At 43.4% G+C, this 13,825-nt stretch overlaps 1 protein-coding gene across 4 annotated transcripts in view; it reads right to left on the bottom strand.

Moving 5' to 3' along the window:
- Positions 1-331: 331 nt before the first annotated feature.
- The window catches only part of SSPN (sarcospan), a 112,055-nt gene continuing 98,561 nt past the window's right edge, over positions 332-13,825 (bottom strand). For 3 of the 4 annotated variants that reach the window (XM_047741048.1, XM_047741046.1, XM_047741047.1), the window contains 2 exons: positions 11,051-11,137; positions 332-4,734 (listed from right to left, as the gene is read on the bottom strand). In XM_047741048.1, the coding sequence (XP_047597004.1) occupies positions 4,369-4,734; positions 11,051-11,137 (453 nt within the window). In that variant the 3' untranslated portion in view covers positions 332-4,368. Of the gene's footprint in view, positions 4,735-11,050; positions 11,138-11,394; positions 11,403-13,825 lie in introns of those variants that run through there. The other variant, XM_047741049.1, reaches the window with a different exon arrangement.

Below are 13,825 nucleotides of genomic sequence, written 5' to 3'. Positions count from 1 at the left end.
TTCCACGGTGGGTGCCATGTACCAAAACAGAGATAGTCACTGGAACAATGAAGTCAAAATGAATACCAGTTCTCATCCACCCCAAAACCAATTTTTTTTTTTTTTCAGAGAGAGGGGAGGAGGAGAAGCAGGCTCCCCGCCAAGCAGAGAGCCCAATGTGGGGCTCGATCCCAGGACCCTGGGATCATGGCCCGAGCCAAAGGGAGAGGCTTTAACCCACTGAGCCACCCAGGCGTCCCCCAAAACCAAATTTTTGAAGCAAACACTCATCTGAGAGATTTTATGTATACAAGTTCACGTGTAACGTCCTTCAAAACACATCCAAACAAGATGTTTGCAGAGATTATGAAAATTTTATTAATAAAGAAAATCTGCATATGTGCATCCCCTTGAAAAACGACCACCTCAAACCTGTGGAAAGCACTATGTTTTCTAGTCACTGTTTCATCAATGCCAGAAAAATGCAATCACAACAACAGAAGGCAGACCAATATTCTTGAAGGGGATAATCATTCGATATAATAAAATAGTAGAAAACCAGAAAAGAAGACTCAAGGTATCCATTTCACAGGCTGAAACACTGAGCCTTCAGCCGAACAAATGTTCTCACTGGGAGTCAATATATTTGGCAGCAGCTCTTTTTAACGCTGCCCTGAAGACTCCGTATCCGTTCAGAAACAGGACAGAGTTCTCAGAGTCTGGTAAAAACGGATAGCCAGCACAACTGACGGAAGTTAATAGCGACCCAGCAATAGTTCACAGGCAGTCCCAAGAAAATGGAAAGGTGGGCTTTGTGACAGGATAGCACCGGTTTTCCAGGGCAACTTGGAAGTTTGCTCCTGATTCAATGACTGCCCCACCTTGTCCTCCAGAACCTTCCTTGGATACCCTCTACCCCACGCTTTACTAACAATCTATAAACATATTCCAGATACAACGCATGCAAGAAGGGAAGTACAAGAGTATTTAGAGATTCTGATGTCCCAGCTGTGAATAGAGAACACACATAGCACTGATCCTCACTCTTGGAACCCGCTGCCATTGCAGCTGGAAACCCCTCCAAAGAGATCATATAGACGTTTAATTAAAAGAGGGGAGCACAAAGTCAGGTCTGTTACTTGACTACAGTTTCTAGGGCCCGGCATAGCTATATTTTTAGGCTTGGCTCCAAGGAGCTGCCTCCACAGATTTGGACAGAGCGAGGGAGGCACAGATGGCGGCGGTCACGTGAAGGCACAGACCAATCGAGTGGGCTCGGTTACAAAGTCTGTACATTTAGGCTGCTGTATTCCTCCTATTTCAAGTACTGCCAAGTCCTGGCAGTTTCCCCTCTTTCCAAAGTCTTGATTCATTTAATTCTCCTGAAGGAGGTGGAAGAAGAGGAGGATTGCGCAAATCTTACTGTTTTATGGTTTAGAAGAGACAGTCACCATCTTGGCTCCTTGTCAGATTTCAAATGTAACATTTTGCTAAGTGTAAAGCTGTGTATCTGTTCCTTTTCTGTTGCCGTTATTATAACTTCAATATTTGCAAAACACAACCTCAAAATACTTTGAATCCAGCGCAAAGCAGTTTGTTATTCATGTAACACATTTCTTACACATATCAATACTCAGTTCACAGCAGGGGACTCTTTTCTTGGTTTTCTTTTCCTGTTTTATTTATTTGTTCCTTCTTTCACTTATGATTATTTTTTCCCTCTTTTAGGAATTTAAGAATGATTTAATTATGTAATAGCAAAATTCCCCAGTACATATATATGTATGTACTGGGGATTTTAATATATCCTGATTATTACATTATTACATTATATATGTGTGTATATATATGTGTATATTACATTATATATGTGTGTATATACATATATACATGTATATATATGTGTATATATATGTATATACACACATATATAATGTAATAATGTAATAATCAGGATATATATATCCTGATTATTATCAAACTTATGTCAATCCTGCCTGGTGGCATCATTTAGAAAAAGAAAGCACATAAGCTAAAGTTATTCTACCCTTTGAAATACCCTGTGAATCGTGTGTAAAGCACCAAGCACTTTGGTGAAGAATTTTAATTTTCTAATATAAGACCTGTAGTGTTTGCTTTTTACAAAAAGTTGTTGAAAGAAATCAGGGTGTGCTTCCAATGGTGCCCTATTCATAGTGATCAGCATTAAATCACACTCTACAGGACAGCTATAATATTTCAGATAAGCAGCCATTTTCTTCCTTATGTAGGAAACTGTTCAGATCAGAATGCATTCAGTTATTGGTATTGTTTTTTTAACAGCGCACAGAGTATTTATCAGGTCATCATCAGGATGCTGTAGTTTTTGTGTGTGATCAAACCTCCACCCCAGAGTCTTATCCACTAAGCCCTCCAATGTGAATTCTTGGCCTGAGCTCTTGTGCAGGAAGGCCATTTTTAAAGCGAGTCAATACATAAAAAACGTTTTCACATCTGTTAATCAGGTGTTTTATCTGGAGAACGTAAAAGCTATTTACAATCCTCCAACTGATTTAACGTTTTTCTCTTTACTTGGATATTTATATTGTGCAGAAATTGACACTACTGTCGCAATCAATGGGATTGTTCGACTATCTTCTAAGGCAAACAAGAAAATGCTTTTCTTTTAGGTTTGAATTTCATGACTAGTGGAGTCTATCAATAGGCAATGTGGAGAGGCAAATTCATCTCCATTATTATCTTGAATCTCTGATTTCACTAGAGCATGCTAGTAGAGAAAGATCTTGATAACATTTATGCTGCATGAATTTGCATTCTGAGCTCTGTCCTTAAAACATGGATATTGTTCAGAACTTGATAATAAGAGAGAAAAGATTCCCACCATAGGGTACTTGTGCTTTTTTTTTTTTTTTTTTTTTTTTTTAAAGTCGTGGTAACTTAAAAACAGAACAAAATAAAAACTACCTTCCAAGTCAACGGGCAGATGCTTAAGTCAGGACTTCAAAACAGGAGTTGAAGTCTCCGGGGGAACTGTGCTTACAAGTCAATAGTAGGATTACAAATCAGATACACTTTTATGAATGGAACGCATGGCCATCCCCAGTCTTCCTCAAAAGGACTTAGCTGCCAAGAGAGATACTCCACAACATACACAAATGTGCTATTTGTACAAACATCGCCCATTACAAATGCTCTTGCTTTTGTTTAAATGAGTATTTTTAACCTGAGCTATTAATAAAAAAAAAATTCTCTTCTCCCTTGTCAAGCTTGGCTTTCATAAGAAAGAATCTTTAAGCCTCCTCTCTTGTGAGAGTAATTTCTCTGATGGTGCTACTACGTAAGAACAGCCAGGGCTCATTAAGTAGGCTTCGGAGCATAATTATAATTAACAATTAGGTAGAAATTAGTTTTAATGATTTGTTTTAGATGATAGAATAGAAGCATAATGTAATTATTTTTGAGCCTTCTACATCATTAAGAAGACAACTACCACCAACTTTCAATTATTGAGAAGCAGACAATCATCCAAAGCATTTAGCAAGGGATCCATTTGTGGAGCCAAACTCAGGGAGCTGAGGAAAAAAGGGCCTCCGCCCAGCCCAGGTGTTTATAATTATCGCGTCTTTGCGAAGTCTCTTCCTCTTCTCCTCTGCTCCTTCAAGCTGTTTCATGCCTTGAAGACATCTCCACCAGCAAAAATAGAGAGGCTCAACCTGGCTGTTCAGCTCTCCTCCCCCACCCCTGCCTTTCTCTGAGACTTAGGGCAGATCATGGAGGGAGGTGGGAGGTTCCGGAAAAGACGGCAAAATTTACGACGTGGACCTGAAATGCCAATTCACACTATAACCTGAACTTGCAGGAAAGATTATACAAATGAGGAATAAAATGAGGACAGGTTTTCCCCACTCTCCGAAACTATCTAGATGACCATCCATTTCTGCTAACTGAAAGAAAGCTGAAGATTTTTTTGCTTCTACAGAACAGCCTCTCCCTTTACACCATTTCGGTTTACAAAAGTTTTCATGGGACTGCTCAACTTTCAGGAAGCGGGGGACAGCTATAGGAGGGATAAACTCCAGACGGCAAAGATAGACATGTCATCTTTCCCTGTTCCGTGTTCTTTTAATGTCCCAAAGTCAGTTTGGATGTTAATTTCCCTGTAAGAGTTTTTAAAAATATTATGGAAACCTGAAGAGATGCTTTTATTTCCTGAAAAATACAAAAATATTCATTTAGAACAGTGACTATTAGTTACTGTCAAAAGTTTTTTTTTCCTTTTGTTTTTTTTTTTCTTTTTTTTTCCCTCCTCTTTCTTTCTTCCTTCCCTTTCTCTTTTTTGACCTCAGCTCGGCAGTGGGCTGCTTCGTCTTCCACCCGTGAGCAAGAACGTTAGACCTTTTGCTGCTGACCTTCAGAAGCCCTGAGGGAGCACATTCTGACCCCCACGTAAAAAACCTGGTACCTGTGTTTCCACATCACAAAGCAGGCCAGCAAGCACACAAGGCCACAGAGCAAGTTAAGAATCATCTGGATGAGCAAGAACAGTTTGAAAGTGCCCGTGATGCTGGTGCAGTCCGTCACATCCCTGTACACAAAGGTCCTGCTGAGGGGCTCCTCAGAGGGCACCTTGCAGTGGCAGGCGTCGGCAGCCGTTCCGCAGGAAAACCGGGCGAGCTGCGAGTAGTGGTGGGCAGCAAAGGCCACGGCCAGCACGCAGACTGTCAGGCCCACGGCACTCAGCAGAAAGTACAACAGCTGCAAGAAAGCAGAACAGAACCCTTCCAGTTACCAAAGAACACGGGATGACTCGTGACAAAGCTAATGCATCAAAGCTGGGCTTTCTCTTCTCTCATCAGGAAGGTCCTGAGGGAGGGGCTGTTTTCGCCTCAGAAACGGAGTCCCCAAGGCAGAGGAATTGGATTTAATCATGATCAGTCCTTAAGCCCTGATCCTATGTTGATTTGCCTTACGGATGTTGGGTGCTTTTCCTAGATTGAGCCAACAATGTTAGCTTGGGATGTTTCTGGATGTAGCAGCCTGTTTAGATGACTCCCAAACATGAGAGCCGTCCCTGAAAGGCAGTCTGTGACTGTTTCTGGACCTCAAAAACTGCTCACCTGCAAAAAGACTGGGAAGTAAAGAACACGTATGCAACGGAAACACTGTGTTGGCCAGAAGTGGCCGTGATTGACCAACTGGCAATGCGGGTTAATAAAAACAGCGGTGTTCAATATAGTGATTGCCAAGTTGTGTCCAGGAATGTCAGGATCCCCAGTGAGAGGTTGCTGGAAAAAAATTATGGTTCCAGAAGGTAGATGACTGAATGAATGTCAGCTTCATCACCTATAACCATGTAGTTCCTGAGCATTAAAATAAACCCCAAATGGCCCTTTATAGCTGCCAAGAGATTCTGAACACCATTGGCCTATGTGACAGCCTTGTGATGGAAAAATTTGGTTCAAGAGCTAAACTCTGCTGCTAAAGAAACATGGAATCCCTGAAGAGGACATTTAGCTTACACCTGAAATGCGTTGATCAAAAATTGAGAGTGCTTATTGACACGGTCACCATTTAAAGCATTTTATAGAACAAGAAATGTTCCTGGGAGTGCACTGACCTACTGGAAACATTTCTCTTCGTGGTCCCACCTGCTGAGGGTCTAGATAAGGAACAGAGTCCCCAGCTGTTGGGACTGGTGCACTTGAGCCCAGTTCTTTGTGTGAGATTTGCAATCCATAGTTAAAAGCTGCTCATAGAGCAGTTCTGGTGAAGGTGAACTCCTCAAAGTAAGATTAATTCTACTCATGTCCAGGTTCAGATTAAAGTAGCTCTGAAAAGATTATGCACTCTCTCCACTTCCAGCGATCTGTCACTTAAAATAAAAACACATAACTCAGATTATAAAACATGGGTTCAAAAGTCCTCCGAGTGGGGCGCCTGGGTGGCTCAGTGGGTTAAGCCTCTGCCTTCGGCTCAGGTCATGGTCCCAGGGTCCTGGGATCAAGCCCCGAATCGGGCTCTCTGCTCGGTGAGGAGCCTGCTTCCTCCTCTCTCTCTGCCTGCCTCTGCCTCCTTGTGATCTCTCTGTCAAGTAAATAAATAAAATCTTTAAAAAAAAAAGTCCTCCGAGTGATTCTTCACATGGTGACAATTTCAAGTGCTTTCAAGTCTTAAACACGGAATACTTAAAAATGTATTTTTTTTCTTTCTTGTGTGTGTGTGCATGTGTGCTGATGCCCTAATCATGAGTCTGGTTTGCCTGAAAGCTTGACTGAGGGCACGGGAGGGGAGTGGAACCCACTGGCTAAACCATCTTGCCTTAGCACGGCTGCACAACCAAGGAGAAGCCCAGCTTCTCCGGATTTTTCTCATCAAATATATACGTAAACACGTACACTAGCCTTCCTCTTCAATCACTTGAAGAATCGTCAGTTGGAACCCACTTGTTTCATCTGTGAAACAGTTTATTGCAATATCTTCTATCTCAGGGACACAACAAGGAGAACTTCTATGCAACATGTCTAGTCTCCCTTGGAGAAAGGGAAGCAGATAAATACTAATGGGAACCATTAAAAAAATTTTTTTTAAGATTTTATTTTTATTTATTTGACAGAAATCACAAGTAGGCAGAGAGGCAGGCAGAGAGAAGGGGAAGGCAGGCTCCCTACTGAGCAGAGAGCCCGATGCGGGGCTTGATCCAAGGACCCTGAGATTATAACCTGAGCTGAAGGCAGAGGCTTTAACCCACTGAGCCACCCAGGCGCCTGAACCATTAAAAATTTAAAAAGGAAAGATTGAATATGTGCTATTGAACTCATCCTCTCCCTAAATTTTCAGTGGCCATGCTTTCTGCAAACACGATAGTGCCCAGGCTAAAGAGTATGAGTTTATTTTTGTGGGACCATCGGGGCAGAATATATGAAATATTCTAGGTGGTTCCGAAATCTTTGGGTCTGATGATCGACTTCAAACACCTGATACCAAGAGCCAGATTAAAGTGTGCCCACCAGAACCGTGTTTCCAGTGCAGGCAGCATGGAACTGGGAACTATTTGCTTTGGGGACGTGGATACATTGGTGCCTTTACCAGCAGGGAAGGCACAAATTAAAGGGATAATTTCCCACCTGAGAGTCATCTGCTTAGTAGAATGGCCCCAACTGGAGTTTTGTCTGCACATTTTCTTGCCATCAATGGATGGAACTGAGGAGGTCTTTCAATAACCCTCCTACCTCCAACACACACATACAACCTCAGTAGATCTCTGTAACATTCAGTGGACAGTATCTTGAAGCAATGACAATAATCCCTCTTCTCAATCTGCAAATAATTCAGATGGTTGCAAGAAGAGGATTCACTCGTAATCACAGAAATCCATTTGCTGAAATGAGAATTTTGTCTATTTTAAAAAGATCACCTTTTGGTTTAGATATCAAAAGATTTGCCTGAGACATTTACCAAGTGCACAGCAGAGCGATGGTCAGGAGTACAAACAGGGGAGCCAGACTGCCCACATTGGAATCCTGATTCTCCCCTTCTTAGCTACGGACCTAGGGCAAACTAATCAATCCCATGTGTACCTACATTTCTTCACCTTTAAGTTTGGGATGATGATCACCTTTAAGCCTTGGTTATTATAAGCACCCAAAGAGCTGATATTTGTCAAGGGTTTAGAACTGTGTCTAGTACAAACTAGCACTACTTAAGCATTTGTGAAATCCAAAAACAAATTACTAGAGACGGAGAGAGCTGCTAGTTCTCCAGACTCTTAGGATATCAACTCTACTGGCTTTGTTTTATTCTCTGTCACGTGGGAGTAACAGGCATACTTGGCTCATAGAAAGGATGTAAACTCTCTCTCTCTCTCTCTCTCTCTCACACACACACACACACACACACACACACACACACACACACACACACAGGGCTTGCTCAATCTTAATTGAGCATCTTTAAGATGCTAGAAGCCCGCGAGAGCACAAACAAAAGCCAAGCCACTCAGCCCTTGGAAGATGAACGCATTTCCATCGGGGTGTCTCTCACCCGCTGCGACTCTGCTTCTCCCACCCTGTGAAAGCATCAGGCCCAGTCAACAGGCGGGAGCCATAGAATCAAATTTCTTATCCGTGTAAGACACGAATACATATTTGATCGCCCCCCAAGCCTGGGGGCTACCTCTGCCTGCGCTACAGCTACCGTTGCTTTTACTTCAGCTGACAGCAACAAGCTTCTGGGTGAGAATCTGTAATTTAAAATCGAGTGGCTTGTTTTACCTACATGGCACGAATAAACTACCCATGAAAGTGTGGGCGATGACCTTGGGAATGCGAGCAAATACATCCTGATAGAAGCAGGGCCGGGACACATCTGTCTTGCCCGCGTCGGCCCGCGTGTCTGGCGCCCGAACCCGGGGGTGGGAAGGGGTGGGGGTCCGCGGGGTGGGCGGGGGTGCCGAGGCCCCGGCGCTTATGTAACAGCGGCGCCCGGCACGCCCCGCTCGCTCGCGGCCTCTGATGGGTACCCGGCCAGCCTCAGCGCTCCGAGACTCGGGGAGCAGGGCGGCGCGGCTTCGATTTAATGACCCTCCCCAGCGGCGGGAGCCGGGAGGCCGCAGCAGCGGGAGCGGCAGCAGCCCGGGGGCCTTCTGCCCGGGGGCACGCGGCGACCGCGCCTCAAAAATTCTCGCGGGGAATGAGCCCGGGAGGGCCGCCAAGCACGAGACCCGCACACGTTTCTGAAAATCGGCCAGGTGAGCCCCGAGAAGACGGGGCCACGAGGAAAGGCAGGAGGCCCAAGCCCAGGCCCCGAGGACCCCGCCAAGGCCGCCGGCAGGGCCCGGGGAGAGGGAAGGAGCGCGCCAGCGGCGTCGCCGGGAGGCCAGTGGTCGCGGGAGATGGAACAAGTCCCGTGGCTGTTGCCTCCGAGAGGGAGGGAGCGGTGTCTGCGTGCGCGCGTGCTCAGGCTGCAGAGACCGCGGTGATCCCCCCTGAGCCACCGCCCGGGCTATCTGGGTCTCTAACAACAGCGGGGTGGGGCGGGGGGCGGGAATCTGCAACTAAGCTCAGGGCATCAACAGGCAGGCACGAAAATGCGGTTATGCTAGTGAGAAGCACCTCACCAAGATGCATTTCGTAACCCCCCGCCCCCCCCACCTTGCAATGACGTGGAGGCACAAGGAAAGTCTGGTGTAACTTGTTGTGCCTTTGGAAACCCTGGAGATTGACTGAAGCTCCTTTTAGACCTGAAGATAATATAGCGGGCACCTTAGAGAGCTGTCAGCAAGCATCATTAAAGGTCACATTCAGGAGAAGGGAAAAGTGCCTCCGTATTTGTCAATGTCTGTCACAGGTTGGGGGAAAAAGGTAGCTAATGAGATCTTCCTAGTGGGGAATTCTCAACCTGGCCGACATTGGCACTGACTTCTTTTCTTTTCTTTTCTTTTCTTTTATTTTTGTCCTTGCTCCTTATTTTAAGTGCAGGTGTTGAGGTGGCTTCCGGGGTCTCCCTGAAGCTGATGCGGGTGTTTCTGCTGGGTCATCTGGAGGGGAAACGAGGGCATTTCACATAAGCTGATGAACCTAGCAGAGAACACTTTTTACCCTAGTGAAAGAGGTTCCTGTAATTTAACAGGGCACTTCTTACTAGGCTTTCTGGCTTTTTTTTTTTTTTTTTTTTTTTTATCATCACTAAACTTTGCTATGTTTAGTCAGACCTCTACAAAAAAAGTAAACATGGACTGATGTCTGCTCTATCTGGCCTTCTTTTAAGAAACACCCTCAGAAAAAGTAAAATGTCTAAATGTAGGCATATCCATGAAATTCTATCCGTTTTTTAAAAATAGAATCCCTTATTTTGTTTAATTAGAAAAGTTAGATCTAACTATTGGAGAACATTACAAAATTAGAGCAAAAGACTACAAACTGCAGTTGTCTTCCCACCACTCAAAGATAACTATTTTTTTCTCTGCACTAAGAGCTATTTTTTTTTTATTCTGTAGGATGATACCATACATTTTGTGGAGCCAGCTTATTTTGGCTGTTTAAAATAATGTGAACATTTTCATTCCATTAATTACTCTTTTACAACACGATTTAAATACACATACATATAAGCATTTTGCTTTTTTATGTCAACCGCTTCAATTATACTAGAATACAAAATATCTTTTCTGCATCTTCTTAATTTCTAAATAAGAGCTGACTTACTCTTGTGTGCTGTTTTCTTGTTTGAACAAAGAAGTATCCAGTTATGTGTTTTCTTACAAAAGAAAAGTAAACAGTGTGAATGGACACACACACAAGCACACACACATACACAAAACCCTCAACGAACAGTACAGAAACCGTTTTGTTCTCTGCTACAAATAGTTGAAAGAAAATGTAGGAATTTGATTTCTACTAGCTCTGATTGCTGAGTTGGGTGTTTATCTCCCTAAACTCTAAAAGGGTGTGTCTCTATTTCCCTCTAGAGCAGATTTTACTGTGTAGTGAAAATGCTGTGTACTTGAATTGGTTCCAACCAAATGCACCATCTTTAATGGAAGAAAAAAAAAATACATGCATAGGAAAGACACACACTTGTCAAACCATGCAAATCCTATCCACCCCCCCCCCTTTACCCTCAGACTCTTGGCACAGATCATTTGGATGCACCCAATGTACTTTTTCTGTCTCAGTGATCCCACCTACAAGAGGAAATACACTTAGACTGCCTCGTTATTAAAATATTCTAAAAAACCCCCAAGATATGGAAGTAGGAACTAATAGAGACACCTTTTCCCTGGCCAAGTATTTTGCTGAACTGATGAATTTTCAATATTCCTTATAAGGGCACTGAAGGACAGATTTCATATGCTCTGAGCCAACCTAGTGCATGGAAATTAAGACTTTTAAAAAAGTCAGCATTACCTTTGGGGTCTGGAGGAATGCGCTCCTAAAACATTTTTTTGGCCTGTGTAAAAATGCAATTTCTAGAATAATCTGATATGCAACCCCTTAAAAAGCATTCTTTTATTTTGTACTTGTGGGGTTTTTTTCTATGTGATGATAAAAGAGAAAGAAAAATGACAACTTACTTTCATAGCAAACTGGATCCATGTCCTTTCGTCAACTTGATATGAGACACAAAGCATAAACAAACCAAGATAGGCCACTAAGCAGACCTGCAAGGGAGGACAGGGACAAAAGGGTGTTATCAGGGACAGTCGTGCATTCTCATGACATCAATCTCAGCGTCTTTCCCCAGTAACAGCCTTGTTATCGAGGTGCTCATTTCATTTACTTATCTAACTGTGTTCTTCCTTTCTCGGCTTGAGGAACAGCCTTTTTAAAATAGTAAAATCAATTTCTTTCAATTGACCTGGTATTTATTAAACCCTTTTGATGCGTCAGGTGCTGTCCGAGGTTCTTTAGAGTACACAATGATCCTCAGCAAGGGTAGAGTCCAGTCGAGGCCGAGATAAGTGCAGGCACTATTCTAAGGCAGGGCTATATATGGTGAATGCCATTCAGAGAATTACAAAAAGAGGGAAAAATAACATTGAGTCGGGCAATTTCACTAAAGAGGTGGATTTGAAATGGTCCTTGAAAGGGATGATGATAATCACGATAATGATCGTGGACGTTTACTGACTACTGACTTTGTGCGGGTGATCTTCGAAGGGCTTTGTACAGATTTCCTCGTGCAATCATCACAAAACCCGAGGAAGTAGGTGCTTATGATCCTCATATTGGAAATGAGGAAACAGAAGTACAAAGCTAGTAAATAATGAAACAAGCACTCATACGAGGTAGTTTGGGTGAACAGCCCAAGCAATCGCACAGAGCTAGGCTGGTGCCAATTGTGGGGGAAGAGTTGCCAATATATAACTGTAGTTGAAATAACAAAATATAGAGCAGAACGGTCAGTTAAAAATCTGGGTGGGGGGGAGGGTGCGGGGGGTGGTGCCTAGGTGGCACAGTTGGTTAAGCAACTGCCTCTGGCTCAGGTCATGATCCTGGAGTCCTGGGATAGAGCCCCATATTGGGCTCCCAGCTCCATGAGGAGTCTGTTTCTCCTTCTGACCTCCTCCTCTCTCATGCTCTCTCTCACTGTCTCTCTCTCAAATAAATAAATAAAAACTTTTAAAAACATAGTTTAAAAAAAAAAAAACCCAGGGATGTAGGATTAATTTAGGGAGTAATGGGACTTCCTTAAAATTCTTTGACCAGACAAATGACATGATTCGAGACACGTTTCAGAAAGATGAGCAATGGTGTTGGGTGGGTTGGCGGTGAGAATGCCGGGATATCATTTTACTAATCAAAGCAAAATTAATCTATCAGGTGGGCCAGAGATGAGATGATGCAGGCAAAGTCAGAGAAAGAGGCAGAAGGAAAGGTATAGTCCAGTAGAATCTGCCCATCGTGGCTACAGCATGACTGACAAGAGGACAGTGGCCAGGGAGAGAAAGGAAGTGATCCCCCCATGTCTGAGCGCCCACAAAGGGAAGGAGAAGGCTGGGAGGAGGAATGACAACTTTGAGAGAAAAAGATACTCAACTGTTTTGTCAAACCAGATTTCTCTCTCTCTCTTTTTTTTTTTTTTTACTGCATTAGAGTTTCATAAATGTGATTTAGAGTTTTCTTATCAAATGTATCTATTCACACTTAATTTTGGAAAGATCAAAATGTTGCTAAGTTCTACTTCAGGACAGAAACCAAAAGCAACAGAATTGTATTTTCTGATAAGCACAAGTTTCCTAGAGACAGATGTTGGAAGTGTAGCCTAGCAGGTCAGTAAATGACTGGTTTGGTGATCATTTCTACCCCTAGGGCTAGCTTTACACCCCAGGGGAGGAGAGCTGTTTATTTACCATGCCAACATAGCATTTGAAGGTAATGCTTCTATCCTATTCTCCCCTGAACATAATCAATAAGTTGCTTGTGGCCTCATAGGTTCCCAAGTTGAGAGTTGTTTGGGTTTCTACTGGGCTGTGAAGCCAAAAGCGAAGCCTCCTTTTAGTACAGGCTTTTCCATCATTAGGACGGCTGATAACTTAACAGTGACATTCCCAGGGGAGAGATGCAGCATGAAAATGCATAAGTATGGCCCAGGTTGGAGAGAGCTGGGTGGAAAACAGAGTAGGTAGGACCCAGGGAGGCAGCTTTTCGGTCAAAGCACTAGCAGGTGCAGAAGTAATGACCCTGAAGTTATGTGTGCAGCCCACAACATGGTGGACATTCCCAAGTCAGGGATGGATTTCTTTCTCAAAATTTATTTTTTAAAATGATCTAATTGAGGTATAAGCTTGATCAGGCCTGGAGAGGCTTATGATGTATTTTCACATTAAGAATTTATAGCACTGAAACAATAGAAAAAAGACCTCCTTTTTTGTTTGTTTGTTTGTTTATTGGCAACAAACCAGATGGAAGTTTCTCAACTTGCTTCTCTGCAGAGTGTTAAGTCCCTAAACATGTGCCCATACACTCCTGCTCATGTCTGTCTGCAAGTGCCCAGGGTCCAGCTCTCTCCCATATAAATGTCTTTGGCCCCAGAGGCTGCTGTGAAGTTGGCACTTGCCAAGACTCTCCTCTTTGCCTTCATGAAAGACACATTCCAATCATCAGGCCTAACTGACCCACATCTTAAAATCTGATTCTGTTTGTCTTCCTTGAACGAATTTTTCCCCTACAGTAGTATCTACTTCTTTGGAGCCTTAATTTAGGCCAGTTTCCAGCAAGAAGGTGCAAAGGAACATATAACCTCATTCTTGGGCATTTCTCTTAGTCGACCGACAAAACTGTTTTGAGGACATACACTAGCCAGACCCTGGGCATGGCTCTGGGAATTGACAGCTGAGAAGACATAG

Source organism: Lutra lutra, chromosome 8 (assembly GCF_902655055.1).
Source record: "Lutra lutra chromosome 8, mLutLut1.2, whole genome shotgun sequence".
NCBI classification, from domain to species: Eukaryota; Metazoa; Chordata; class Mammalia; order Carnivora; family Mustelidae; genus Lutra; species Lutra lutra.
The sequence above is the reverse complement of the archived record's forward strand: the minus strand, read 5'-3'. Positions and strand labels throughout refer to the sequence as shown.